Raw genomic sequence first — 27,484 nt, forward strand, 5'->3', positions numbered from 1 at the left:
TACAAGCTTTCGAGTCATTGCCGCCATACTTTGATTTATAGGCGCGGTACTGCAAAACCTATAAAACTGTACCGACCGAGACCGCACCATCTCAGCGTTTCTGGGGCGATTGCCCTGCTCCACCTCTATTCGAGTGTGGTCAGCAGAAGAAGTTGTCTGACCAAAACTTTTCGCCGATTCAATTTTTGGGACTCAAAGTTAGAGAGGACGGGGCCTCCGGCGGCTCAAAAACCTGCGGTTTTGAGTCCGCTTCGGCACTAATAATTTTGACTTGAGGAGACTACATTGTGGCTCGAGCAAACTTTTGACGCCCATTTAAAAGATGCGTTTCCAATATACATCTGAGCAGCTGCTCAGATTACGGGACTCACCTCTGGTGTGCAAACCAGAAAATCTTCCTCCAATTGAGGAATGGATGGGGTATTCTGCGATTGAACCCGTTCCTACCGTGCTGAATTTTTGCTAAATCTTTAATTTCAGGCCACCTCCAGAGCCTACCCCGCGAAAGCCTTCGATGCATCGAGCACGCACGGACGATGCCACAGCCTTTGGAGACAGTCCTAATCGAAGACCACCCATGTTTTCCCGCGGCCAGAGTGCAGGTAAATGCGTATTACTTGTTCACTACCATCAACATCGCTAGCTGACACGCTTGTTTCTTTTTAGTTCCGGACGATATTGTTCTTGGCCCGCCTAAAACCTCCTTTGCTTCAGCGACGTCTATGCGCAATTTTGGAAAGTCGACCGATTCCCCGGAAAGGTCATTGATAGCTTCGATTGACGATGACACCCCGAGAAACGACAGATATAACTTGAGAGAGAAGTTCTTCAAGGAGCGAGAGAAGTTAGACAGAGATAACGAGAAACCACCTCGAGAGTTGCGGTCAGGCTTCTCAAATAACCGCAGAGTTGCGAGAGAGGATGGGGACAACTGGTCTGGTCTAGGACGATCGCGCGGCCTCGGTCAAGAAGATACGGAACGCTTTTCTAGGAGGAATGGTGAACGAGACCGAGAAGGGTCTACCCCTTTCAGAGAACGAGGCCCAAGACAGCATGAAGGCTATGGAAAAGATCGAGATGATGCGGACCGTGAACACCAGCCGCGTCGCACTGGATTTGGCAGGGGCAGGAATGAACCATCATGGTTTAAAGATGACAACGCTCAGGGTACGAGGGATAAAGAAGGAATCAAAGAGAGCGTGCGGGATCGCGAATGGAGAGACAGAGATCGACGTGATGACAGAGAGTGGATAAAGGGCACACGGGTGGATCGCGCGGATCGCGCAGAGCACAATCCCGAATGGATGGAGACCTCAACTCCGTTTGAAAAGAAGCAGACGCACACTCAGGAAGACTTGCAGAAATGGAAAGAGCGCATGAAGGCTAGTGCTGCCTCTGCGACCAGCACACCCAAGGAAGAAGTCGAACAGCAATCAATCTTACCGGAGCGTCCAGCTTCTGGATTGGTCAAAGGCGACATTGCGAAGCCGGACAGCCCGATCATCATGGACAACTCGTTTGATAAATTCCTTGGTTTATGGAATGAACCGACCAAGCGAGCAGAAAGTGCGTCTTCGGAGAGTTCCCCAGCACTTGCGAAGAAAGAGACCAAAGGAGGAAAGGCTTCTAGATTTACGTCCTTTTTTGCCCCACAAGACGATGTACCATACCGGGCGAGCGAGCAACCGTCCTTGGCTGCCTCTCCTTCTGTTCAAAAAGACGAATCTTCCAGCGAAGACAAGCAAGCATTTCAGCGGATATTGCAAATGCTAGGTGGATCAAGCATTAACTCGGGAACATCCACCCCACATGGACCTCCTCCGGGGCCAGCAGACGACTCATCCCAGCCGCTGTCCGCATCTGCAGTTTCTCCCACTCGGCCGCCGCCAGGCTTGCAGAGCCTCTTTTCTCATTCTCGTCAATCCAGTGGTGCCATCAACCCCAAGGGAGCCGGATCACAGCCATCGCGAGGCAGCACTCCGGCCAACAAAGACAGCGAATTCCTGCTCAAGCTTATGCAGCAGTCACGCAGCCCTCCGGCTGTTTCTGAGCAGTCACCTCCGGCCTTTAGAGGAGTAGGAGTAGGAGGACCGCCGCAGCCTCTGGATTTACAAGGAGCACAGCGTCCCATGGATGACGTGGCTAAATCCTCCAAATCCCCTGGTGGCTTTCCACTACCTCTTTTTGATCAACTTCAGGGTCATCATCGTCCTCCTCCTCCTCCATCATCAGAGCGCCGCGACATTAACGAAAACGTGGCGGATGGTGCACGCAAAAAGGGCCCTCCAGGTCCGCCACCTGGGTTCTTCGACGATCCTCTTGCAGGCTTCGCCAGACGTCCGCCAATAGACTCTCCTCAGCGTGGCCCAAGCATCCCACCTCCTCCGGGTCTCCAACGGCCACCAGGTCTTGACAACATGCCACCTCAGCCTAACTGGCAGGGCAATCCTTTGCCACCGCCGCAACAAGGTATTGCCCCGCCGCCTGGATTTGGAATCTCGGCAATGCGTGGCCCCAATCCTTTTCCCCCATCAGGAATCATGCCTCACCCTCCTCCTCCGCCGCCCAATATGCCCATGTTTGGCAATGAACGAGGCGCTGGCCCTGTCCCTGTCCCTGTCCCTGTCCCTGGACCCGGACCCGGCCCCGGTCCAGCCAATGCCGGTGGACCCCTCCCCCATCCAAACATGCCCCCGCCCCCTCTTGGCTTCTTTGGAATCAACGGACCCCTCCCGCCAGGATTCCCGCCCATTCCACCTTACAGCCCTGAAGGTCTAATGGGCCTTTCCGGACCCGCAGGTCTTCCTGCCGGCAATGGTCGACGACCTCCTTTTGATATGTTTGCCGATGTTGGACCCGCCGCTGGCGTCAACGGGCGCGGTGCTCCTCCAGGTTAGTCAGATCTCCCCTTCCCTTCACTGTATCTGCATTTCCCTTTTCCTTTCTCTTCTTCTCTTCTTCTCTTCTTCTCTTCTTCTCTTTTTTCTTCTTCTTTCTATCTTTTTCCTTTTTATTCATTCATTCATTTGTTTGTTTGTTTTGTTTTGAAGCCTGACTAACACGTTTCTCCTCTTTCTCCTCCTCGCTAGGTCTTTAAAAAGAATGAAAAAGAAAAGGATTAACCAAATGCTTGACCCAAAGTCTCACTTCTTCTCACTGTCTGTGGCTGTCTCAACTTTCTCACTTTCCAAGGAGGATTTCAAAAAGGAGGCCAGGTCCACCCAGGGACACACTCACATTAGTCTCAGTGATAATCACATAAGTTAGTAATTGTCCAAAAATGAGAGAAATAACATTTTGAAATTCTCACGTACCATGTAACCTTTTGTCCAAAATTGTCACTCCAAGGGCAAACGTCACACCGTCACACGTAGAAAAAGGTGTATCATGTAGTTGTGTGTGTTTATCATGTCCCTGATAGAGTATGTGTATCCTGTATCCTGTATCCTGTATCATGTATAATGTACTCGGTAGTATCATCAGGTATGCCGCATCTACATTTACATTTACACGTTTCAAGTTAAAAGGGACCAGGGACCATGGTATTGAATCATTTGCTATTTGATATTTGTGATGAGTATATATATATATGTATATGTAGTAGGTATAATACTTTGGCGCCACCTTAAATAAAGGCAGGAGAGAAACATACAGAAAGGGAGAAGGAAAAAAAGACTTGGGAACCCCTCCCCCCTCTCCCTTCCCTCCACTCCCCCAAAACAAAAAAAGGGACCCAAAAAAAAAAGAAAATCCATGGGAATCAATTTAGAATCATTCGACCTCGCACCTCCCACCTCCGACCCCGACGGTTCCAAAAAATGAGAAGACTGGAATGGGAAATGAGTTTGGTTAGGGAAGGGGGAGGGGGGGAAGTGAAATAGTAACAGAAACAAAATAAGAGAAAAGATAAGGAAAAAAAAAAACAAAAAAACGCCCGCTGAAACGCTGCATTTTGCATGTTGCAATTTGTAGAGAGTACGCTGTCGAAAAAATGTAGGACCAAAACGTTCGAGTTTCAGTTTTCGAACCGAAAAACAAAGGAACCAAAAGGTGGATAATAGGAAGAAAACAAAGGATGGATAATAGGAGGGGAAAAGGAAGAAAACAAAAGATGAAGAATGGGGATAAAAGGAAGAAAACAAAGTACAGAAAATGGGGAAAACAGAAAACGAAACAAACCCCCTTCCCCCTTCTCCCTTCCCCTCCTCCCTCCCACACCCCCAAAAGAAGAACTCGAGACTAAGCCCATATCAACCCCTCTTCAATATCGGTCAACCACCTACGCACGCCCTCACGCAATGTGCTTTCGGGCGCGGCATTACTCGAGAGAAGACCGACGTCGATGCTAGCCCTGCGAGAGCGAGAGGCACGTAACTCTCCAGCAGCCTTGACGCCGCTCAGGGCGGTACTTGGGCCCGGACCTGGAGTCACAGCACAGGTGTCGCAGAGGTCCTGTTCTTCACGAGCGCGCTCGGCCGTGACGCTGCGGACGACTTCCTCGAGGGCGCCAATGACGGTCTTTTTGCACTCGCCTCTTGGGACTTCCAAGGTGCTGGTGGTGGTAGTAGTAGTAGTAGTAGTAGTAGTAGTAGTAGTAGTAGTAGTAGTAGTCGGATTGTGATGATGATGGGGATGGGGATGAGGAGGAGGAGGAGGGGGAAGAGGAGGATGGATAGATTCGGAGAGGGTGCGGCGGTCGCGGATACCGAGCCGGGAACTTGATCTGGACGAGGCAGTAGAGTGGATATGAGACGGGGGGACGCTCTGGGCGAGGATGCGCTCGACGGCGTCGGCCAGAGTGCCGTCCATGTCCATGATGGGTTCTTCGACAAATTCCTCTTCGACGTGGGAATCGGGGAGTCGTGAAAAGGGGGTCAGTTGGTCCGGGGTGTAGGGGTTGCCGTATTGGGATCGCAGGCCGAAAGTGCTGTTGTCCTCGGCGGCAAAGGAGGTGGAGGAGGGGTAAGACGATGCAGGGTAGCCGTGAGAAGTTGGAGGATGCTGGGTGGAAGCTGGCAGCCGCGAGGCAGCGGCGGCGGCGGCGAAGGAAGAAAGCTTGACGTGGCGTCGTAATTTGATGCGTTTAATGGAAAAGGTCTGGCAGTCTGCAATCAGAGTGGATGTCACGTCGACCCATTTATCTATTGGTGCGGTATCGGCAGCAGTAGCGCCAGCTGCACTACCACCACTGCCAACGCCGGGTGTGTTGCCAGGGGTGGCAATGGCGGATATGGGAGTTGGTTCAGCGCTCATGGAGCGCTTGATTTCGTCTTCGAGTGAAGCGTATGGCCGGACAGCTTGCAGTGCAAAATCCTCGTGGTAGTTGTTGAGCCACCCTGCCACATTGGCTGGCGTCTCTGGCTCGGTATTTGCAAACGGGCATGTTGATGTATGCGAGCAGGTTGACGCGCCGCCGTCGAAGCTCGACCCAGACATGAAACCGCCAAGTGAAGGGGACTGGATAGGTGAGCCAAACGATGAAGGGCCGAAAAAGTTTGACGTCGGAATCTCTACGTCTATGACGCCGTCGTTTTCATCAACAGACATTCGTAATGGGGCGTCAAAAGTTTTGGGCCGCTCAGGTATTGGCTTGCCGGGCCGCGACGTATCCGCATCTTGAGAAATGCTGTTGGGACCTGATGCTCCGGCGTCACCATTGACAGCCGCCGATTCGTCTTGCTCGTCTTCGCCCTCAATTGCCTCTTCTTCTTCAGGACTGGAGAGCTGAGCAAACTTTTGGGAAGAGGTGTATGGGTTGGCAGATGAAGACATGGACAACTTTTGCTGAACAGAGTATGAATTAGCGCTGTCGTCGCAGGCGTTGCTCATGTCCGTCTCCACCGCGGATGAGTCCCGTCGGCTGCTCCAGAATCCACTAATCAAACTTCCCCAACCACCACGTCCTGATTCAGAGCCTGCATTGGTGGTATTTGTGCTCCCACCCCTTTTCAAAGTATGGAGCAGATTTGCAGACGCCAGACTATCTGTGCTACCGCGACGTGCTCCAGCAGCTGATACCGCTGCTGGTTTGCTGTTGCGATGCATAGCAAAATGTGGAACTGGTATAGTGGCATTTGGCGTCACTGTAGATGTTGTAGCTGCGCTGTTTCTGCTGGAAGTGCCGTTATTTGAGGGGATCGCGATATTGGCTGTATTCACCGATGGATTCGCTGACTGAGCTCTAAAGTGATGTCTTCCCGAGCGAGAAGGCTCATCCGGAGAGCCTCCTTCTTGAACGCTATGAAGTGAAACGCTGCTCGCACGTCCATATGTTCCGAGGCTGGAATTTGCCCGATTTATCGGCCCCCTTTTGTTAATCTTTCGTCGTAGAGACACCTCGCGCAGAGGCATGGCTGAAGGAGGCGAGCCAGAATATCCCCTGAGCGAGCCAGCATTGCTGGGCAAGTAAGCAACTCCATTGTCCTGAGCGCCAATACTGCCCGGCAAAAAAGCAGTCAAGAGGAAAATCAATCGTCGCGATGCCATTTTATCTGCGCAAACTATGACGGTGCGACATGGGATTGCCAAGTCCTCGCTTTGGGACTGTCTCTGTTGTTGCTGATAGCGTCTTCGATACCATGCAGGTCCAATTATATTCAACCACTCTGTATGGTTGCCGAGAAATGCAGTCAATAGATTGAAAAAGAAAAAATTCTGCTCTTTCCCACCGGCCCAACGGCCAACCCAGCGAGCTTCTTCCCTCCACACACCCCAACGGCCTTGACCAGTAATGACTCTTGGCGTTTTGATGCCACGGATGACTCTAGATATAGCAAGGTTGACACGACTCTTGACTATATCATCGGCGTAGAGCGCGTCAGGAGGGAGCTGCAAGCTCCTTTGACTGGCTCGTATCGCCTGCTTTTGTCTCGCTATCACAGCCTCATTGGCCTCGCGTGAGAATATGGATGGCGTCAGCTGCGGCGAGGCGAGATCCAGAGCCTTGAGCTGTTCAAGGATCCTCTCACGAGCAGTTGACTCGAGATATGCAAGTGTCCGAGCGACAACGTCCCAGCGCTGTAGGATGACATCGACCAGATCATCAACTTTATCATACGGTGCGACTGACAAAGCCGAGTCTGACCCAAAAGCCGAGTCTAAAAAGGTCCAGCCTGCTTGTCTCTCGGATTCAAACGACGATGGGAACGAGCCAGATCCATCGATTGGACTTGTTACCCTAACACCTCCACGTTTTGCCCAATGGTTGGGTACAGGAAGTTGGAAGAGTAGCGCGACGGCGTACATGGGTGTCTTTCTCTGCTTAACAGCTTTAGGGTTTGAGGATAGGCTGCTCATTGCTGGAAAATAGCTATCGGTAGTGCTGTAGGAGTTTTGTACAGTGGGTGTGGCGTCGTACCGAGCACTTGATTCTGGCAGGCTGACCGAAAACATTCTTGTAATAAGAAGTGTCCTTTTGCCGGAGCCCTTTGGATCTTTAGTCGTCGTCGTCGCCGCCGCCGCCGAAGTTGTTGTTTCTGTTGTTTCTGAGGTGGATGTCAGGCGCGGAGAAAGATAACCAGATGAATAAGACTGACTTAAAATTCCTCGTCTTGCCCCGCTCGACTTTCCAAAAGAGCTGGAAATATCGTTGCTCGAAGGGCCATTGTGCAAAGAATGCTCGCTCGACCGGGTCTCATTGGAAAGAACATGTAATTTTGTGCTTGGCCCCTTGTAACTAAGTACGGCGCTGCCAAACATGCAATCCAACACATTCCTGACCTCTTCTTCACCCTCTCGAGCAAGCCGACTCTGCGCCGATTCTTCGGTAGAGGGACTGACGCTTAGACTGGAGGTTCGCCGAGCACGTTGAAATGCGCTCCCGCCTGAGTCGGTAGATCGACGTAAACGCGGATTGTCGAATCCTTCCGAAACTTGTCGCACATGGGAAGATTGAGTGCGGCTGCTGGGTTTTGGATTTGACACTCCATTTCCAGTCGAACGGGAAGCGGTGCTGTTCAGGCGAGCTCGCCCTTGAATAGGCAAAGAAGGGGAGACATTCTTTGGCTGAGCGGGCTTGGTGGGCGGAGGTTTGGAATCGTAGAGAACAGCTTTGGGCTGTGAGGCTGTCGAATCCTGTGCAATCAGGACACGCACGTCGCGAATGTGTTCCAAGTCCACCTCTCCAACATTGTCATATCGCCCCGTTGTAGTGACAGAAGGAGCTGCGGGTCCATTGTTAAGAGGAAAAGCGTGATTCTGGGGCCGATTGAGCTGGCTAGGGTCCGGAAATAGGAGATTTCGGGTGTGAGCTTCTTCAGTGACGGAATCGAGGGAGGTGGTGGCAGGATTCGAATGCCCTGAGGGTGTAAGTCTGTGGAATAGCTGCCCAAGCATCTCGAAAGGTGCTTCGGAGCTGGTCGACCACGGAAAATCTTGTTTGATGTAATGGTAAAATGCCACGACAGTGTTCAGCTCTCGTCGGGAATTGCGACTTCACAGAGGGCCTCCACCTAGGCTGAAAGCCTCGTGACGGGTATTATTAACATGACACAATTGCTGATAAAACAGGTGGAATTTGATGTTGGTAACTGTGAAGCTGCAGGCGCAAAGAGTTGTGACAAACAATGGTCAAGCAACGATGACGATGATTATTCGGGCGAGATGTGAATGGCGACTGAGCGCAGCATCCAAGATGCCAGTTTGGCCTGGCAGTCAACTCGGGCGAGACCGTTGGAGAGTGAGAGGGAGGCGCGGGTGAGATGTGGAGACGAAACTCCCAGTAAAGTTTAGACGGAGCGTCGGAGGATTGGAAACCAAAGCAGAACGGTCGCTCGACGGAATCCACAACGAATCGTTCTGGGCCGCCAGACGTTCCAATGTGTCGTGTGTCCGTCTTCGGTTGTCGCTGCCCTCCGTCCCGCGCTGCTCTAAATCCTCTTAGTTCAGTCAGGTCCACCAAAGGCGCGCCAGTTACTGTATGTACCGGGATTCCTGTTCCACTAACTCTGTTGCTGCAGTGTTTCCAGGGATGTTTATCTGCTTCCTAGACCTCGTCACCGTACAGTCGAAGCGCCGCTGGGCTGGGGAAATCGGGTTGCGAGAGAGAATGCTCTAGCAGAAACAGAGAAATGAAGAAGGCGGTGAGTGAAAAGTATATAACTTAGTGCGTATAAAAGATATAATCGATAGATCGCTCAAGCGCCACACGTCGCGAGCAGGAGAACCGATTGGCGACCTTTGATTTGCGGCCCTGAGATGATGGAGGGAGAATCCTGTTTGTGGCGATGCGCTCAATAATCATTCAACTGGAGGGAAACGTGGCTTATGGAGAGTCGCTGTCTCTCGAACAGCGATATCATCTAACAGGAAGGGCTGCCTGAGAGAGCGATTACGATGTCTTGTGTTTGCAATTGATTGTACAAGTACCCATGCAAACGACGATGATAATACGGCTAGGAAAGGAAGAGAATAATTTGATTGCTAATGGGATGGCCGGCATTCTCGGCTTACCGCCAATGCGGCAACCCTAGGGAAGACGGAAGGCAGAAGACAAAAGCAGATGCAAAGCTGACCCAGGTCAACCCAGGTTTCTTTTCCTTCTCTCTTCTATCACATTCCTCGCCCCATCATGAGTCGTCGATGCATCTCTGAGTCAGGGCATAGCAAGATGAGATGAGATGCGCTCAGAGAAAGGAGCTCTGATCGACGGGTGTGAAACGGTTGCAGCTCGCCGTCTTTTTACGGAATGATACGCAGATCTACCACCTTACTCCTTGGGAAACATGATAGCCCTGGCATCTTCTTTCTTCTCTTCTCTCCCCTTGTGCTTCCTATGCTTCTTCTCCTTATCTCATTTCTCCCTGTAAGCTCGTGAGACCCATTTGGAGAATGTGACCATGGACGCCTGCCAATTCAGAGAAGTTTCGAGTGATCCTCTGGAGCAAATCAAATTAGCCACAGGCATTCGCATTCCTTTTCGGTATCGCCATGTGGTATCGCGTGGCCGAGGAAAAGCAATGAGCGGACAGTCAGGCACATGCAAAAGGATAGAGTAGACGCACCCCAAAGAAGTTCGATATGTCAATCGATGATAGGGCGTCATGGATCATACTAAGACATGGGGGCAGTTATACGCGCCCCGATATGGGATGATCATGCCATTCGTGGAAGAAGATGAGACGAAACGAAACGAAACGAAACGAAACGACAGCGTAAGGCAACAGTAGTTTAGTAGCACTGACGGCGTGACAAGAAAGAAGTATAGATGCAGCTGATCGTCAAGGGTGTCGCTCCCGGCCCCCTGGCTAAATGGCAATACCCGTAAATGTCTCATCAAGAGCCTTCTGTGTCAACTTATCAAGTCAACCCCTAATCTTCATAAGCCCGGGCCTCATGAGTATCAGTGCATGGTGAGATTTGTTGCAGAGTAACTGGGAACTTTGTCAATATTTGTGCAATCAAGCAAGGTATTCTTCTTGCATTAGCGAACCTGAGTGATACAACTAGGATCATATAACTAACCTCCAATCCGTGATATTGGGTATCCGAAGTGCCTTGACTTTTTGATTATTTTTCTTTTATTTGTTTAAACACATTTTCAGGGTAGATCGGCAAATCATAAGCTTCTTTTCGAGATGAATCATCAAGCTTTATATTCTGGTTCGCCAGCTCGCATGTAAATAATCTCAAATGTTGCATAACTTCTACGACAAACAAATTCCATACAGCTCCGCTGTGTCCACGGGCTTCAGATTATAAACTCGAAAACTCGACAATTAGACAATATACAAAGAGGAGGATACCATCAAAATGAACGCCGATACGACTTTTGGATATCTCGTAAATATGGGAAAGGGGAAAAGAAAAAAAGATCACTGGAAATAGACTGCCGAAAAATGGACCAAATTGGAAAAGAAAAGGCGGTATATAAACGAAGATATATTAATTCATCCATGTTCTGTGATATCCGACTTCGCACTTGCAGCACTATCTGCCTGACTTAACGAGCTAGAAGGGCTTGCGCTCGCACAGTGCGGCGCCGAAGTCGGCGGTGCCGGAATCTTCGTTGCCGTGACCATTGACGGCGAGGGTGACGGCGTCAAGGCAAAACGGTTCATCAAGCTCTGCGGAAGGGCTAGTGATGGAATGCTCGCCTCCAGCATAGGTGTGCTGGTACTGGGCGAGGCCAATTTGCCGATTGTGTCTTCGTAGAAGCGTTCAAGAGCTGACTCGCTGATACAGAATGCCTCGAATTCGTCCTTGAGTTTCTCAGGCGTAGTGTGCAAGGGTACATAGTTCGTATTCGCCGGGAAGTTCGCTAGACTGAACGACGTATCTGGCACAGCACGTAACATGGGTGACGCGGCAGGGCGGACCATTGGCGAAGCAAAGGGCGTTTGACGCAGTGATGTTCGTCCGCTGTTCACGGCGGAGCCCGTGAGACTGGTGCTGCTGAGCGCTGCTGGCATGGCGCGGCGGTCACCAAGGCTTGGATTGCCGCTGACGTTGGGCACGGAGGTAGTACTACTGCCAGCGCCGCCGGCGGTAGTGATACCAGCACTCACTGCACTGAGACCACTTACGCTTCGTTCCTCCGACTTTTGACCGCTGTACTGCTGGGTAGGCAGGTGGGAGAATCTCGATGGAATCTCCTTGGACGAGATAGGAGAGTTATTGTACAGTCGGTTCGCGAGGAGAAGAAATTCGCCTTCATCGGTAATCTGCGCGAGTAGCGTTCCAGATCGATGGATATATTGCGAGTAACGATAGTCAGGTTTGCCCCAAGAATAGCTCACATCGACATCGTCCGGAAAATTACCCGCGGCTTCAAGGTCGAGGACAAAATTGAATCGTTTGAGAATGGCTTTGTGAAAGTAGAATTTGTCCATGTGAGGCTGTGTCGCAAAGGGAGCCGTGTCGAAGTAGTGATGTGGCTGGGTGGCCGGCGGAGGTAGAGCCAGTTTGATCGGGTATGGAGAACGGAAGGGATTGCGGCGCGTAATGCATGACGCTTCCTCTATCGGCACTTCAACGAGCCTGAGGCCATATTTTTCTACTATGTTCGCCCACGACACTATTGCATCCTCAATAAGCTTCGACGTCACATTCATCCATTCAAGACGGATGTGGTAACAACTGTCTGGATTATGGAGGCGGTCATAGTGAAGATTGATTAGCTCAGCTCGATATGATCGTCGTCGTGGGTCGACGTCGTATTTCATCATTCGGCTAAGAGAAACTTTGAGCTTCTTTGTGGTTGTGGTTGTGGTTGTGGTTGTAGCAGACTTCGTGGGGGTCAATTGACCGGAGTCTGTCAAGACGTCCTCAGCGTTTGAGCTTGAGCGGGACCGATCCCCCCTTGGTGAGTCTCGTGCAGTCTCGGACAACGGCGTAGACGGGACGGACTTGTCGAAACGTCGCGCAGCGAACCAGCCCCCTCGCGATTCAGGACGAATGCTTCGGTATTCTGGTGTTAGTTGGTAGAAAAAATTACCGTCGCGGAATTGGTGTCGTTTGTCAACGTGTTGGAAGAGGCCACTCTTCATCAGCTCATTCCCAAGCTCGACCGCTTCCTCACGCGTGTCGACATCTTTGAAGTTGTTCAGCAGCCACGTGGTGAGATCAAAGCCGATGAAGCAGTTGTAGTGCAGTCTCCAGTGCCATCTCCGATCAACCATCTTAACACCTCGTTCTCCCTGTATCTCCTTTGCCAACAAAGAAAGATTTACATTTGCTCTTTGAAATGGTTCCGTGTCTGGCAATAACTGGCTTTGACGCCCAGCCGCGTCACCTTCAGCCAGAGACAGACTGTCCAACTCAGCAGTTACAATGTCAGAGGGATCCCTCGTCTGATATATAATGTCGAGTGGATTTGGATCCTTGCGAGTTCGTGATGGTGCTTGAAACTGCCGCTCCTCGGGAGAAACATAACGGTGTCGTTGCCATACTTGTGTGAGTTTTCTGATTCCTTCAAGTCGAACCTCTTCTTCGTTATCTTCATTGGTGAGATGCATGTGCCGACGAGGGTTTGCATGAGATGTCAGTGGGATAAGGACGAATCGAGTTCGCCAAAAGCGTAGATGATCTGTGAAGTCGCTTTCATAGCCGGCCAAGAACGTGTCCACAAAGTTCCAATTGTAGTCATCCTTGGGTGGCGCCAAGGGGATCTGTCGAGGTTCGTACTGTCTAGCAATCCAAGTTTGGATTACAGGTGTATAATAAAGATGAGACCCAGAAACAACGGTTGGTCCCAAAGCCGCCGTGGGCTTTCGCACAAATCGCTTCACCTCGACCTCATCCCCTTCAACGCACAATAACTGGTGGACAAGGCTCCCCAAAGACATGAAAACCATGCTGCCATCATCGGCCGTATAGTTGCTGTCAAATACATCAACCATCTTCAGAGAGGGTTTGCCAATGGCTTCTGCAACAGCGGGCCCAACCACAATTTGGAACCCATGAGAAAGGCGAAAGGCGATAAGCTCTCTCATAAGAGATTCTCGAGTACGAGGAAGATCGGGCAGATCTAATTCGTCGTTGGGCGATATGTGATAAGGGCTTTCTTGGTACTCGTTTGCCAACTGTTCAGCCGTCGGAAAGTACTCTGTTGTTAGAGGCGTCGCAGCTGGAGAGCAAAGCGATTTCCATTTGATTGAACTATATCTCGAGGCGCGCGGGTACAGATATTGCCATCGCCGAAACTGGCTTGGTGTATCGCTGCTTGTAGATTTTGGATTACATGGATTAAGAGTAGTCAGCCACGGGGATAGCGCTTTTGCAGGAGACAATGTAGAGGTATCATCGACAGGGTTGACACTTGGAGTGAGGTCAATTTTTGGCCCAGCTTGTCTGTTAATAGACGCAGCCTGGAGCGGCGCCAAGAGCTCGGGCTCCTTCCTTTCTTTCAATTCAGGCTTTGATACTGTCTGGCTTGACTCTGACGCGGGCTTGGTCGAAGTTTTGATGGCTATTGGCTGGGAGGGTTCATCGGCCTGTTTAACGTTTTCTGGCACTGAAGAGCCGCTCGTCGGACTCTTAGAGCCCGGCGAGTCGCCATTGAAAGCAGGATCTTCGGGCCTGATTGAACTCGAAGAGGATGACATGTTATTATTCGGTTCTTGTTTTTTTGTAAAAAAGCTGAAGCCACTTGAGAAAAGCTGCCCGGGCCGCGCGTTTTCGGATGTCACTTCAGTGCTAGCCGTGGCCTTCGGGGCGGCCGTCCCAAATCCGCGTAACCCAAAGCTTATCTGCCTTGACAATCTAGCGGGCTTTGCTGGCGGCGCCAGATTCATTGTGCTGGCCATACTATCTCTCCGAGAATTTGCTGGATCTTTCAGGACTTGTCGTTCCTTCATTTTGCGGTCGAAAAAGGTGGTAGCTGTTGGGGCGTTCAGGCCACCGGGGGATCGACCAGAACGATCTGTGACAGCGGCTTCGTCTTCTGGAATACTAAGTGAACCTCTTTGTTCCTCCGTTTGTGCTTTGTGTCGCGAAGCTCTCTGCATTTCGCGGCGCTGCGCAAGAGAGCGAAACACCAAATCATCGTACACATCCATCCATTTGAAAGCCTCCTTGTCCTGACTAGAATATTGATGATCGCGTTCAAGCCTGCCAAAGTTGCCAAAGCCAGTCTTTGACGGCCGGTGCATTTTGATTTGTGTTGGAGAGCTACAGAGAGGTGAGGTTGAGCCAGTTCCGGTATCTGTGTAGGAATGCTGGGAGCTGAAAGATAAGGCGGTGGGTTGAGAAAGAAGATTGCGGTCGCGGGGATAGCCCGGACTATCATGAAGGAAGGGGATGGCAATATTACTCATCTCGTTTTCCATGATGCCCATCATCTGAAGTTCATACATCTTGCAACGAGTGATGAATGCTTTCCGCTCATTCAGTCGACGATGACGGGGTTGCTGTTGTAGCTTTAGGCCATCGTCATCCATTGTCCCAAGCGTTTCATCCGAAGTTGAGTTCCAGAAAGAGACATCGATCCAGTGGGGAACAGCATAGGTCCATTCACCGGGTCTTGGACCCGCAGCAAGCTTGGACAGGTGCCGGGGACTAAAGCCACCTTCGGAAAATCTGGATGGAGACCAAGCCCTCTCGCGCGTGGACAGACTCCCAAAAATAGGGTAGTGTTGACGCGGGGTACTGCTTGCACTCAAGCTCCTGTACTGGTGATTATGATCGTTGAGACGAGATTGAACCTGGGGATTGCGGTATTTGAACAGAGGGACGGAATGCAAAGGCGGTCTTGAGAGACAGACTAGATCTAGGCCGATTCCAGTATTGACGAGCGTTTCCGATGTCATTTTAAGCATGTTGTAGTCGACCTCAAAAAGCCCCACACCAGGGGTGATGATGACAAGTGAGATGCCGGTACGGACGAGGTCACGGTCAATATAGTCACTGGAGAATTGGCGGGAACCTAGATAGACTGCCTCGAGAATATTACCATGAATCGCCGCCGAAGGATGACCGGCAATTATGGTTTCCGGCTTATCCGTCGTTGCAGCATTTTCCCCTTTGGAAGATTGAGCGGCTGTTCCCCGGGTCCTCTGGATTGAGACTTCTCGAAGGAATATTTTGAATTCCTTCTTCAACTGAAATAGGATGGAAGCCCATTCACCACTAGACATATCGCTGACAACGACACGGTAATGGTCCTTGTAAAGCTTGTTGCCCTCATTATTGATGAATGCGGAACGTGTGGCCTCCAAACCCTCGAACCCGGCAGCCGCACCCTTGTCATATTCGAGCCGGGTGAAGAGGACAATGGAGACTAGATGTCGTGCATTCATGCGAACCCAGCGCTTGAAGAGTTCCGGCAGAAATCCATTGATGACCTTGTTGAACATGATATCTCCACCTCCTTCGGGATCAAAATCCCACATCTCTTTTGACATTTGAATAAAGAGCACAAAACGAGCGGATTCACTTCGGAACAAAGGTTTGGTACTACCGGAAAAGTATGCTGACTGTGTCTTTCGTCCACGAACGTAAATATTCTTTACAGTTGCTTTGATTGTGCCCATGAACAGAAGCTTCTGCCCTCGATACACAGTCTTATGGCTGAGTTCGGATATTGCCAATCGCCACATATCTGCGCGCGTCAGGTATTCATCACGAAAGGATATTTCGATATGGGAGGCAGTGTGCACTGCTTTATCAATGGTCGAAATAAGAACTTTTGTCCTGTTTTTGAACCCAAATCGATTGGCAATCTTGGAAGATACGGACACCTGGAGATTCGGGTATTTTGCTCTCTGTTCGCTGGTGATGTCCTTGATGATGAAACAATATTTCTTATGGGGATCGACATCACGACTGCTCTCCAAAGATCCACGGCTCTCGTCCAGACTAAGTATGTTTGCACCGCTCAATTTCCTCTCAGATAGAGTAGATGCCGGCTCAATAGACGTGCCCTCGGCCACCGATCGGCCGCCGCCGGTTTCCTTGAAGGTGCTTTGAGCAGCATCCTGGAAGTCACGAACCGCCGTAGTCGTGTTGAAGCCAGCGATTTCACCCAAGTCGCCTACTCGAACCGTTCCTTTTGGAAACAGGGCAATGTCAAGCACCACGTCTTCCTTTGAAAAGGCCTCCTCATGCACCCACACATTGCAAACCCGTTCAACATGGCGAGTCGGAGCGAGTAACGTCACAGTTGAAGCTCTTGAAGATGTGGGACGGCTGTTCGAGTCCGGCGCAGCGATTGATGACGGTCTAGAATTTCCTCTGTCGGAATTGCGCAAGCTGGAGGCGCGAGGATGCGCCCGCAAGGGATCTGGGCCCCTGTTGCCTAACATGGCAAGGCATTGACCTGATATCAATCGGTCATAGCTTCAGTGTCATTCGCAAACGATGATGCGACTATCAATTAGAGCCGGGTTTGCAGGCCCTCAGAAGTAACCCAGTTGGTGGTCCATTTGGTAACGGGGTAACTCAGTCACGCCGCATGCTCGGGGGAACGTGTTTAGAGATGAGATGAGATAAGATAACATCCACAACTAATTGTCAGGTGTGGGGCCGAATTTGTGGCTTGTGTGGCTGAGCATCCCTGTTGTGGCTCAGCCATACAAATAGTGACGATTTGCTGGGATCATCATTGGCTTCGCTCCTTGCTCAGCCTCAGGTCACCCCGTCTCCGAGGAAAGAAGACAGATAGCCCTTCAGGCGGTGAGTTCTAGTCAATAGGTAATTCAATCTGGCCCTACGTACGAAGTAGAGTAGAGGTAGTTTGACCAGGGATTCCGGGCCACTGGCAGCCTATCCCGAGATGTCGCTTTTCTACGATTTACAGAATCGTTAAGGTTTGAATGAACGCAGATCGTTTCACCAGCGAGTTCGAAGCAGTCAATCATGCGTCATTATTGCTTCTTTCCTGGTGGGACATGACAACACATCTTGCCTCTTGCACAGCGACAAAAAAAATCAAGAAACAAGGCGCTACAGAGCAGCTGTGGTGTTCTCGTCAGGCCGTATTACCTCCCTTTTACATTTGGTCCGAGGGTCGCATAACTGGATGGAGTCTCTTAGCACCACGACTGTTCTATTGCCAAGATGTAACTAAGAGTGCTTGACCAGTCGCCAAGCACAACACTCCAACTTTTCCTTGGTTGCTCTGGGGGGAGTAAATTCATAGAAAAAAAGCATATCGACGTCACCAAACGCTATTGGTCACGGCGAGAAGCGCCCGTCGGCGTGCCAAGACTTTCCTTGGAATCTTCCCGTTGTGAGACTGTCTGCTGCCTACAGACTGCACATTCTTTACCTTATGTAGGTATTATTTCCCTAGGTACCTACCTTAAGTAGGTCAATCGTACTGATATGAAGTGCAAGTCTCGCGTCTCTACGGAGACAGACCAGGTATTGATGAGAATGATGAGAATCATAATAACGATACAGATCAAATTCAGACCTTGTGGAATATGATGGCCAAGGATTGAAAGTAAGATTTGACAGTGTTCCAGGGACCACTGATCGGCGACAGTAAAAAGTGGGCTAGCGGTAGTATACGTAAGGTACCTTGGATGGCTAAGTTATAGGTAACTACCTTAGCTACCTTACCTAGTACAAGGGTATAGTTCACTGTATGTACGTAGTCTTTTCCCCACCAGTCTAATCCACAAACGAACCCCCTCAGTGGAAGCGATCAGGGGGGGCGGTGCAGGGTCTCCAGTAAACGAAACGCCTTTGACGCATTTCTCCCCCCGTCCATTCACGCCCATGGTTGTGTACTCCGTATAGTTGCATTATTTCTTAGTGGTGGTGGTACGATAAACCTCATTGATTTTATGAAACTTCTTGCGCGGTAGTTCTAACTTTTCAGATACGAGTAGATCAGACCTGCTGAAACTTGGCACCCCTTGATTAGAGTGAACGGATAGTCTGTCTTTTATTCATCATCCTCACCCACCGCTCGTTCCACCATCCCTTGGATTCTTTCACGCTTGGCCAAGGCGATTTCTTTCAACACTCTTTCTCGCTCAGCTTTAGTGGTAGCAGCACAGCCTCGTGTGAAGTGCACCTAGTCTTCTCAGCCTTCTCAGCACGGTGTCAGCGGATTTAGCTGCCTCGGGCGGAGCCGCAGGAAGTCAGATACAAAAAGTCGACATTCTTTTTTCCTTTCCTAAAAAAAGCTGAAACATATTTTTCATAATGCGTGAGTTGCCTGCTTTTCCTCACCACCCTATCATGTCTGAAGGGCTGCCAATGCAAGCAGTGACAATGTATCCGCAACAAGTTTGGCTAAAACTGGACGACGATGCAGGTTCAATGGCAGAAATAAGATCGGAAGCTCGCCGGTTATCCTGGAAATCCGGTTTGAACCCCTTTGCAAAGCGAGTCAATTCTTTTCAAAGAAGACAAGCCGAAGGGACGAGAGAGTTGGATCTCGAGGCCGGGTCGAGGGACCAACGACCGAGCAACGATCATGATCAAGATTTCGACAGGTCTCAATCGACCGCGGTGGGTTCAGAGCGTGGAGAATCTCTGGACCACAAAAGCGAAAACCCCGACTTGCAGTACGTAGCATCGGGCGCCATGACCGACGGTGCGGCAGCATCAAACAATGGATCTCTGGATGATTCGCAAACCCGGAGTCGGAAGTTGCGGTTTAATCGCAGAAAGGGGACCAATGGGCAAATCTCCCGGTCGACAACCTCGTCGTCGAGGAAGAGCAAGACACACAAGTTTACCGTGTGGAGTCAGCTAAACGCGACCATTTTCAACTCGTACATTAACATTCTCATTCTGGCCGCTCCGGTTGGAATTGCGCTCAACTTTACAAACGTCAACAAGATTGCCGTTTTTGTGGTCAATTTCATTGCCATTATTCCACTCGCAGCAATGCTGAGTTTCGCGACCGAGGAAATTTCTCTTCGAGTGGGAGAGACTCTTGGTGGACTTCTTAATGCAACTTTTGGGTATGCGTTTCTAATACCCCTTTGTCCTTTGTCTTTGACTAGTACTGACCCAAATAAATAGAAATGCCGTTGAGCTCATTGTTTCAATCATTGCATTGGTTCAAAAGCAAGTCATAATTGTCCAGACATCCTTGATTGGAAGTATGCTTTCGAATCTTCTTTTGGTGATGGGCATGTGCTTCTTCTTTGGTGGTATCAATCGAGAGGAACAATTCTTCAACCAGACTGTCGCTTCTACTGCGACCAGTCTTTTGGCCCTCAGCGTTGGTAGTTTGATTATCCCAACTGCGTTTCACGCCTGGTCTGGCGGTATGTGCTTCGACACCCTCCCTCCGAGATTCTACTTGATGCCTGAAGCTGACTGATTTTGGGGTCTTATAGCTGGCGAACTTGGCATTGCACCAATCTCCCGTGGCACAGCTGTCATTCTACTTGTTGTCTATGGCTGCTTCCTTTTCTTCCAACTCAAGTCTCACACCAGAATGTTCAGCGAGACTGGACAAAAGGCGACCAAGCGCAACAAGGATGTTGAAAGCGGCGTCACCAGAATGTCTGTTGCACAAGCAGGCGGAATGCTCTCTGCACCGGCTGGTGGACAGGCGGCTCAGACGGCCGAGAAACAAGAAGACGAAGAAGAGGAGCAGGAAGAGCCTCGGCTCGCAGTCTGGGTTGCGGTCTTGACCCTTGCAGTATCGACCGCTCTGGTTGCTGTGTGCGCCGAGTTCATGGTCGACAGCATCGATGCCCTCACCGACACTGGCCACATCTCCAAGACGTTTGTCGGCCTGATTCTGCTTCCCATTGTTGGCAACGCCGCCGAGCACGCTACTGCCGTCACAGTCGCATGCAAAGATAAAATGTAAGCATCCCCTCCCCGCTCTTCTTTATCTAGCCCTCGCCACTCGGGAGGTTCAACTGTGCTGCCATGTACTAATTTTATGTCCCTAGGGACCTTGCCATTGGCGTTGCTGTCGGCAGCAGTATCCAGATTGCGCTGCTCGTCTTGCCATTTATTGTCGTCCTGGGGTGGATCCTCCACAATGACCAGATGACATTCTACTTTGATCCTTTTCAAATTATCGTCCTGTTCGTTTCCATCCTGCTCGTCAGCTATGTCATTGGCGACGGCAAGTCGCACTGGATGGAAGGCGTCCTGCTGCAGTCAACATACCTCGTCATTGCCCTGGCAGCGTGGTATTACCCTAGCGTCCACGTAACATAGGGGCTTACCATTTCGTCAGTCCTTCTTCACAGAGTCCGCCGTTACTTTCGTTGTTTTCTTATTCTCAATTTTGCCATATACGTCCTGTTCTTACAGACCAGCTTTCCACGCCCGGATCGGACAAGGCTAGTATCCTTGCTGGAGTTGAGGTGCAGATATAAACCGACTTGGCGTTTCTTTCTGTTTATCTTTGTCTCATTTTTCTTTCAGTTTTCCTATTCCCATTTATCCCACCAGATCTTCATCACGCCATCTCTTTTTCCCATTTTCTTTGCAAATCGTCAATCTCATACATCGGCTATCTGAGCACTTTCCTCTATTACTTTTTCTTCATCGTTCATCATCTAATCTAAATGGCGCACTACAATCGGCAGTCTTGTCCCATTTTTTCCTTTCCTCTCCTTCTCCATCTAGTTTCTTATCCTCCTGTTTTATTTTATTTTAATTATTTTCAATTTTCCTTTCTAGTATGCTCATATTTTCTGTTTCTGCATTTCACGGATAAGAAATATCATCTATACCCTCTACGCCATCAGTCTTCAGTCTACTAGCGTATTAGTCTACTAGTCTAGTCTACCAAATCTACCTAAATTCTTCTACTCTTGACCCTTTTCTTTCTTCCCTTTTTTTCTTTTTTCGTTTTTGTCTTCTTCTCATTTTGCTTCTGTCTTCGCCTCCGCTTTTTGAATCTTCTTCTTGATTTGTGTATTCCAATTGGTAGTCTTGCTGATTGATGCACATTGCTCCGGTCGCATTGCGCCCGCTTTTCCGTCTATCTTGCTGTGATAGAAAAATATCCATCCATATGCCGCAGGTGCCGCCGCAACATACATTTGGCTCATATACAGTGAATGAATCCGGCGTAGCATCATGGTAGATGCCCTTCCCACATCGTCGTTCGATCCAAGGAACGGAGGTAGGCGGTATCCCCATGCTGTTATAACTCTCCAAGGCCGTGCACGGCTGACTATAACCCTAACCCTAACCCTTTGGACATGGTGGATGGTGGATGTGGATGTGGATGGCGAAAAGAGACAAGAGACAGAAAGCACTCCAGCAAACTGTTTCTTGCCGTCCTCTGATTGACAGCGTGCTGGGAAACTTATCCAAGAGAGAGAGAGAGAGAGAGAGAGAGAGAGAGAGAGAGAGAGCACAAATACAGGAAACAAACAAACAATGATTTGTTATGATATGAAGAGCGAATAAGCGCCAAGCACAAACCAACCCCACGGATATATCACCTAGCCAATCCCTCCATGTCAAATTCGTTAATGGCATATTTGCGTGTCAATATGTATGTCCAAGTGTATCGATATTGAAATGGTATATTCTATTCTATTCTTCTGTATCAAATGCAACGAAATGTGTGCAGACATTATAGGTCATGAGCCAGTGGCAATTGCAACGCACGGGCACTGTACAGCATCTGCATGGTACAGCAACAGAAACGGTAACCCACTACAACTACAAACAAACTACAGTCATTGAGGAACAGCCAAAAATCTAGACAGTGGCCCTTCCCCTTCCAACCGGCCAAAACAGACCAATTGACCGCGCCATTTGACCATCTTTTCGCACCGCACGCAGTCGGCTTCGGGCTCAAAGGTCCAGTTGTGCAAGTAGTCGTAGCGGCGACAATTGCAGGAGTTGAGGCCGAAGCCGTATCCGTATCCGACTCCGAGTCCAGATCCAGGGCCGGGTCCAGGTCCATATCCAGGCCCGTATCCGGGTCCAGATGCAAGATTTAGCCCGAGTTCTGGAAATGTTGGGCTGGTAGTACTAGAAGTGTCGCGAGTGGCGGAAGTGGTGGTGGTGGGGGCAGGAATGGTTGATATTAATGGCCATGCCCAGTTTGGTCGGAATAGGGATACGTTGGTTGACGAATGTGATGATGTAGATGTGGATGTGAATGTGGATGAAGAAGACGAGGTGGTGGGTTGGGCTTTAGTAATGCGAGATTTTGGTTTGCGTGATGAAGACACCGCAGATGATGAGGAAGAAGTGGTAGAGGAAGATGGCGGAAATGGGGATGGGGAATTGGAACGGGAAAGGGTATAAGTCGAAGAAGAAAGGGGAACGTTGTTTAATCGAAGCAGAAGGTCGGTCACGTCTTCGCCGTCGCGGATGGAGCGTTTGAGGAGACTCTCGACGCAAGAGCAGGTCTCGTTGATGTGCGCGGCATCGTCGGTGTCCATTTCGTCGTTTGCTTCAGCATTGGGATGATTGCAAGTATTAGTTGAACATGTGGCTGAGGAGGATAGTGTGCTAGCTGGCGGATGAGTTAGACCGTGATGATGATCACAGTCGGCGTGAGGCTTGGTGGAGGCTAAAGTAGCGGATGGAGAATGGATTGTAGTCTGATCATGGGTGGACGATGCCGTGCAAAGGGTAAATGATGGCGATGATTGAGATTTTAGGATACTGTCTGAGAATATTACTCGCTCGAGAAATACTGGGTTCGTGCGTGGGAGATGGTCTGTCAAGTCGAATCCTTAGATTAGCATGGTTGGAATGAACGGTTAAAGGAGAACGAGTGAGGTAGGACATACGGCGAGGACCGCGGAGAACACGGCGCAGCGTCAACAAGAATTCCTGGTCGGATGTGGGTTGCTTCTTTGCGGATGGAATAAAGTCGTCTGGCAGCACACGGTCTGTGACAAGATGGCTAAAATTTACAGCGGCATTGGCCAACTCAGACGCCCTTTCCGTAAGAGCATGACCTAATCGTTCTGTAGGAATATCTCCGAGAATGGCTGTCTTTTGTGGGCACTGTCTCAACAATTTAACGTCTTGCAATTACCAAAATACGTGCTGTGACTGAGAGGGTGAAGAACTTACCACCATGTTAACGGCCGGCTTCTCTAACCATATCCCCTCGTGGATATTGCAGTCTAGCTGATCGACGAGAATCGAGAGAGCCAGCAATGTCGGCACGAATGCTTCTTGTTTCTTCGCGACGGTCAGTCTTGCTTGGACTGTTTCAAAGAGTCTCTTCTCTAGAGCCTTTGCTCGTTCAGAAGTAAATTGCAAGAGCTGCATCTTTAGCAGGATACTAATCTCGTCCCATTTAAAAATCTTGCGCAGCCAGACGCCCACGCCGACCCCGCCATGGTAGCCCTCGTAGCAGAGACCGCGGAGGAATCCATGGGCAAGGCGGCAGTAGCCATAATACCGCAACGCCAGGGCAAGTAATGTGTCCTATAACAAATCCGTTAACTCATTAATGGATTGATCTAATGGTAACTGGGCAAAAGATATAAAAAAGAAATCTAAACATACCTTTGTCTCCACAGCATAATCGACAATCTTTTGTAAAAGACAGGCCAGGAACGTGACAAAGATTCGGCTAGGGATCTCGTGAAGGATACCATCCACAAAGGCATCAAAGTCCTCTGCAGAAAACGGAACTGAGGTCTTGTCGTCTTTGGGGACCAATGCGAATTGAGCCAGAGTGGGCACGTTTGACATTCCACCGACGAAATTGCTGCACAAATAGTCGGATTGGATGCCGCGGAGTTGAAACTTTAACACTGGCCCATTTCCGCCGCGCACCTTCCAGGTCATGAATTCATCGCTCCAAGATTGGTCATGTTGAAGGGTCGTAATGGATTGGAGTAGTGAGCTCCACTGGTCTGAAATGATGGGTTAATAAATGAAGAAATATCTGGCCTGAGTTGACTGTGCCTTACCAGTGCTATAGATGCTGAGATCATTGAGATCAATCCTTGTGCAGGGGCCTCGCCATAGTCGTTTCTTGTCTCTATCCACGCAGCTGGGGCATGGGAGTTGTCCGGTACACTGTCCATCATCAGTTGTCTGATGCATCGAAACACATCACATGGTCGGGATTCCTCCGCTTACCGGTTTCTTCAGTTTTCGACAACGGTAGCATGCTCCGAGCCTCCGCACCTCATTGACCTTTGCTTTGCCTTCCTCCGAATACTTGCGCTTCTTCTTCGGCCCGTTACTCTCTGCATCTTCAGAGTGCTGAGCAGCAAGCTGAGCGGGATTTGGGAGAATGGTCCGACACCGAAGGGGAGACTGATTCGGAATAGGAGGGGTCCGCTTCATGCGACCCCGGCGGAGTTGCTTTTTCGGTAGTAAGGCATAGGCTACCGGTGGGCCATTTTCTGCTGGATCTTGACCGGCAGACGAATCGACGGGAGATATCCCCGTTGCCTCAGTGCCACAGTAGCTTTCACTGTCTTGTCGAAGTGCAGGGTAAGTCTCCTGGCCGAGTGTCCAAGGCAACTGCGTACCATCTGGTGCTGGCGTTACTAGTGGCCAGGGAGAGAGATGTGCATGATTGCAAGCAGGCCAACTGTTGTGAAGGCCAAGTTGTACGTTATTGGGATTATCGTACGGTGGGTAGAAGCCGATGGCCTGATGGACAGATGGGCCGGGGGTTGGCGGTTGATGTCCGCAATAAAAGGCGGACCAATCTTCATCAATCAGGCCTAGCTGCACCAATTCTGGGGTGCTGCTCCGCAAAAAGGCTTCCATTGAAGGACCAAGTCGTCGTTTGGAAGAAAATGCTGCAAGGTACACAATGTATGATGAAAGAATGATGAAAAGAAAGCGATGATTAATAAAAAATTTAGGGAGGCTAGATATTTTCGGTGGGAACAAGCATATTAAACTCAGAGCAAGTGTACGTCGAATCCGGGGTCACCGGAGGATATCTTGGAAAAAGCATGGACCTCAAAAGGCTATGTTTTTTGTCTCACAGAACCTCAGGGCGCAGCTAATTCCACTCAACTGCAGCGGTAGGTAGTCATACACTTGAATAACTCTGGGCAAAGACCAGAGGAGGGACAGTTGCAGGGCGGGATGGCTCATCAGGGTTCCATGCAGGAATCCCCCCATTTGAGCCAATCAACATGTCTCAAGCACAAGCGGTGAGTGAACAGAATGACAAACACCAATCACACTGATACAGATAACAACTCCGCTTTTCCCGTGGAGGCTTAGCACCGTCATTGGTTCCCTAGTGGCTGATAAGATGCCGAGCAGGAATCCTCCACGAACCATTCTACCCAAGGAATGACTTTCGAAATATTTTAAAAAGACTATAGTAATACAGTAACTACAAGTCCCACGTGAAACCATATTCACGGTCTCGTAGCATCTCACATCTCAGCCCTGTGAGTAGCCCGGACAGGCAGAAACATTTTTATGGTGGCTGTAGTAAGGTCTCGTGATCCGCAATTCAGCTCATGTCCACCCACCAATACCGCAACATGAATGAGCAACACCTCAATGGCTTTCTTGGCATCAGCAACATACACCACCAGTATATCTATATCAGACTACAATATCGACTGTTCCGAGGTGCGTCCAGGCAGCTATACCCGCCAGCGCAATAGACAACTTCTACCTCCTCGTTCTGGTGACTTCGGCAGACGAATTACCCCAGATTCGCAGTCCTGCTCTCTGATTGGTCAATTTAGCTCTTCTTGACGACATGCATGGCACTGTAAACATCACCTCTTACATCGAGTCATATAACATCATTACTCACAAGTATTCCTTTCAACTTTATATGCCTAGCTTTGCTTCTTCCTCTTAATCTTATGCAATCCCAGTTGTATCCTAAATAATCATCCGAGCCAGACACGACCATTTGCAAACAAAGCTTGGCAAGTTCGCTGTGCTTGCAATCATGACATGGTCCAAATCCCATCATCCCTGGTTCTTTTCGATTCCATTACTACCAGACTACCAATATAATCATTAGTATTACTCTCAATGTATGATCTAGATCTTACCGCACTATCCGTTCATCCCCGATCAAGATCTATAGATTCGCCTTTTGTACTTTGCTCATACAAGTCATTGAATCGGTCAAATGCATAGCAGCGTACCTGCAGCATCTCTGATCCATATACTCATAACCCACTACAACCCATCCACATGTTTCATCAAGACATGAGATCAGATGTACATGTGTACTCATCATACTCATCATACAACATCCGTCATCTAGGGCCTTTCTGACGCACTTGCTCGTCCCATATTACCCTGTTGTAATTATCACCTCATTACACACCGCAAGAAGCCGGTTATGGTGACGACGTCGTTGTATCACCACTCCTGATCAAGCCTACCATCTACCACTCTCCCACCTCTCTCCCTCAAACCCCAACATATAAACCCTCCCTCATTCCCTCATCCCCTCATCCACACTTGTCCGTACTCCATCCGCCCCTCCATTCAAACACATCCAATCAATCCAATCACCACATAACCCTTTAACCAAGTTTCAATACTCTAATCAATAATCCATCTATCAAAATGTCCGGCAACGACAACCCCGGCAACTTTGCGAACCGCTCGCACGAGGACGTGTCCCACATTGCGCAAAAGGGCGGCCAGGCCTCTCATCAGGGCGGCTTTGCCAGCATGCCTCGTGAGCAAGTCGTGCGTTCCCCCAAAGTCCCCTATGTTCCCCGAGTTCCCCGAGCTCCCCGAGCTCCCCAACCAAACCAAACCTAACCAAACCCAAACCAAATATATCATATATATATATATATATATATATATATATTTAAATAAAAAACCGAGACTCGAGAGAATAGAGGAAGTGAGGTAATGATAATAACGGACATAATTACTAACGTCCGTAGCAAAACATTGCGTCCAAAGGCGGCGCCGCATCAGGCGGGTCCTTTGCGCCAGGCGACCCGCGCGCGTCCGAGGCCGGAAGGAAGGGCGGGTCCAAGTAGCCTTGTTACATTCTACATCCATGAAGGTACGGGTAGTATAAGCTGGGCTTTAGTTTTTGTCTGTCTCTTTATGACGTTTGACGTTTGACTTTTAATGTTTGGAGAGTGTTTTTACAAAATACGATAAGAAATGTGTAAATGAGGTTAAAAATAAAAATAAAAAAGAATCAGCGACAAGT

The 27,484-nt window shown here is 49.7% G+C and overlaps 6 protein-coding genes across 6 annotated transcripts; 3 read left to right on the forward strand and 3 right to left on the reverse strand.

The window, feature by feature from the left end:
• Nucleotides 1–322: 322 nt before the first annotated feature.
• Nucleotides 323–3,629, forward strand: L228DRAFT_237872 (hypothetical protein; the record flags this gene model as incomplete). Its single annotated transcript, XM_018330983.1, has 6 exons — nt 323–420; nt 481–602; nt 667–2,892; nt 3,422; nt 3,475–3,483; nt 3,602–3,629. 6 exons carry the CDS (start codon nt 323–325, stop codon nt 3,627–3,629), a joined length of 2,484 nt encoding a protein of 827 aa, XP_018188846.1.
• A 368-nt stretch (nt 3,630–3,997) lies between these two features.
• Nucleotides 3,998–8,575, reverse strand: L228DRAFT_107639 (hypothetical protein). The gene has a single exon (XM_018328922.1). The coding sequence runs from the start codon at nt 8,332–8,334 to the stop codon at nt 4,240–4,242; it is 4,095 nt and encodes a 1,364-aa protein (XP_018188847.1). The 5' UTR covers nt 8,335–8,575; the 3' UTR covers nt 3,998–4,239.
• A 2,022-nt stretch (nt 8,576–10,597) lies between these two features.
• L228DRAFT_246048 (hypothetical protein) lies at nt 10,598–16,857 on the reverse strand. The gene has a single exon (XM_018332312.1). The coding sequence runs from the start codon at nt 16,737–16,739 to the stop codon at nt 10,887–10,889; it is 5,853 nt and encodes a 1,950-aa protein (XP_018188848.1). The 5' UTR covers nt 16,740–16,857; the 3' UTR covers nt 10,598–10,886.
• Nucleotides 16,858–18,627: 1,770 nt separating this feature from the next.
• L228DRAFT_267303 (Calcium/proton exchanger) lies at nt 18,628–20,580 on the forward strand (the record flags this gene model as incomplete). The annotated part of the gene is made up of 4 exons (XM_018334973.1): nt 18,628–19,358; nt 19,420–19,667; nt 19,740–20,217; nt 20,307–20,580. The coding sequence occupies 4 exons, from the start codon at nt 18,628–18,630 to the stop codon at nt 20,578–20,580; spliced, it is 1,731 nt and encodes a 576-aa protein (XP_018188849.1).
• A 1,250-nt stretch (nt 20,581–21,830) lies between these two features.
• L228DRAFT_282033 (hypothetical protein) lies at nt 21,831–25,333 on the reverse strand. Its single transcript, XM_018335945.1, has 6 exons — nt 24,442–25,333; nt 24,270–24,378; nt 23,860–24,212; nt 23,419–23,778; nt 23,130–23,349; nt 21,831–23,056 (listed from the first exon to the last, which is right to left on the reverse strand). The coding sequence occupies exons 1-6, from the start codon at nt 25,081–25,083 to the stop codon at nt 22,062–22,064; spliced, it is 2,679 nt and encodes an 892-aa protein (XP_018188850.1). The 5' UTR covers nt 25,084–25,333; the 3' UTR covers nt 21,831–22,061.
• Nucleotides 25,334–26,733: 1,400 nt separating this feature from the next.
• L228DRAFT_246054 (hypothetical protein) lies at nt 26,734–27,480 on the forward strand. The gene is made up of 2 exons (XM_018332313.1): nt 26,734–27,000; nt 27,207–27,480. The coding sequence occupies exons 1-2, from the start codon at nt 26,875–26,877 to the stop codon at nt 27,303–27,305; spliced, it is 225 nt and encodes a 74-aa protein (XP_018188851.1). The 5' UTR covers nt 26,734–26,874; the 3' UTR covers nt 27,306–27,480.
• The last annotated feature ends 4 nt before the right edge of the window (nt 27,481–27,484 follow it).

This window comes from Xylona heveae (genome assembly GCF_001619985.1).
Source record: "Xylona heveae TC161 unplaced genomic scaffold L228scaffold_4, whole genome shotgun sequence".
NCBI classification, from domain to species: Eukaryota; Fungi; Ascomycota; class Xylonomycetes; order Xylonales; family Xylonaceae; genus Xylona; species Xylona heveae.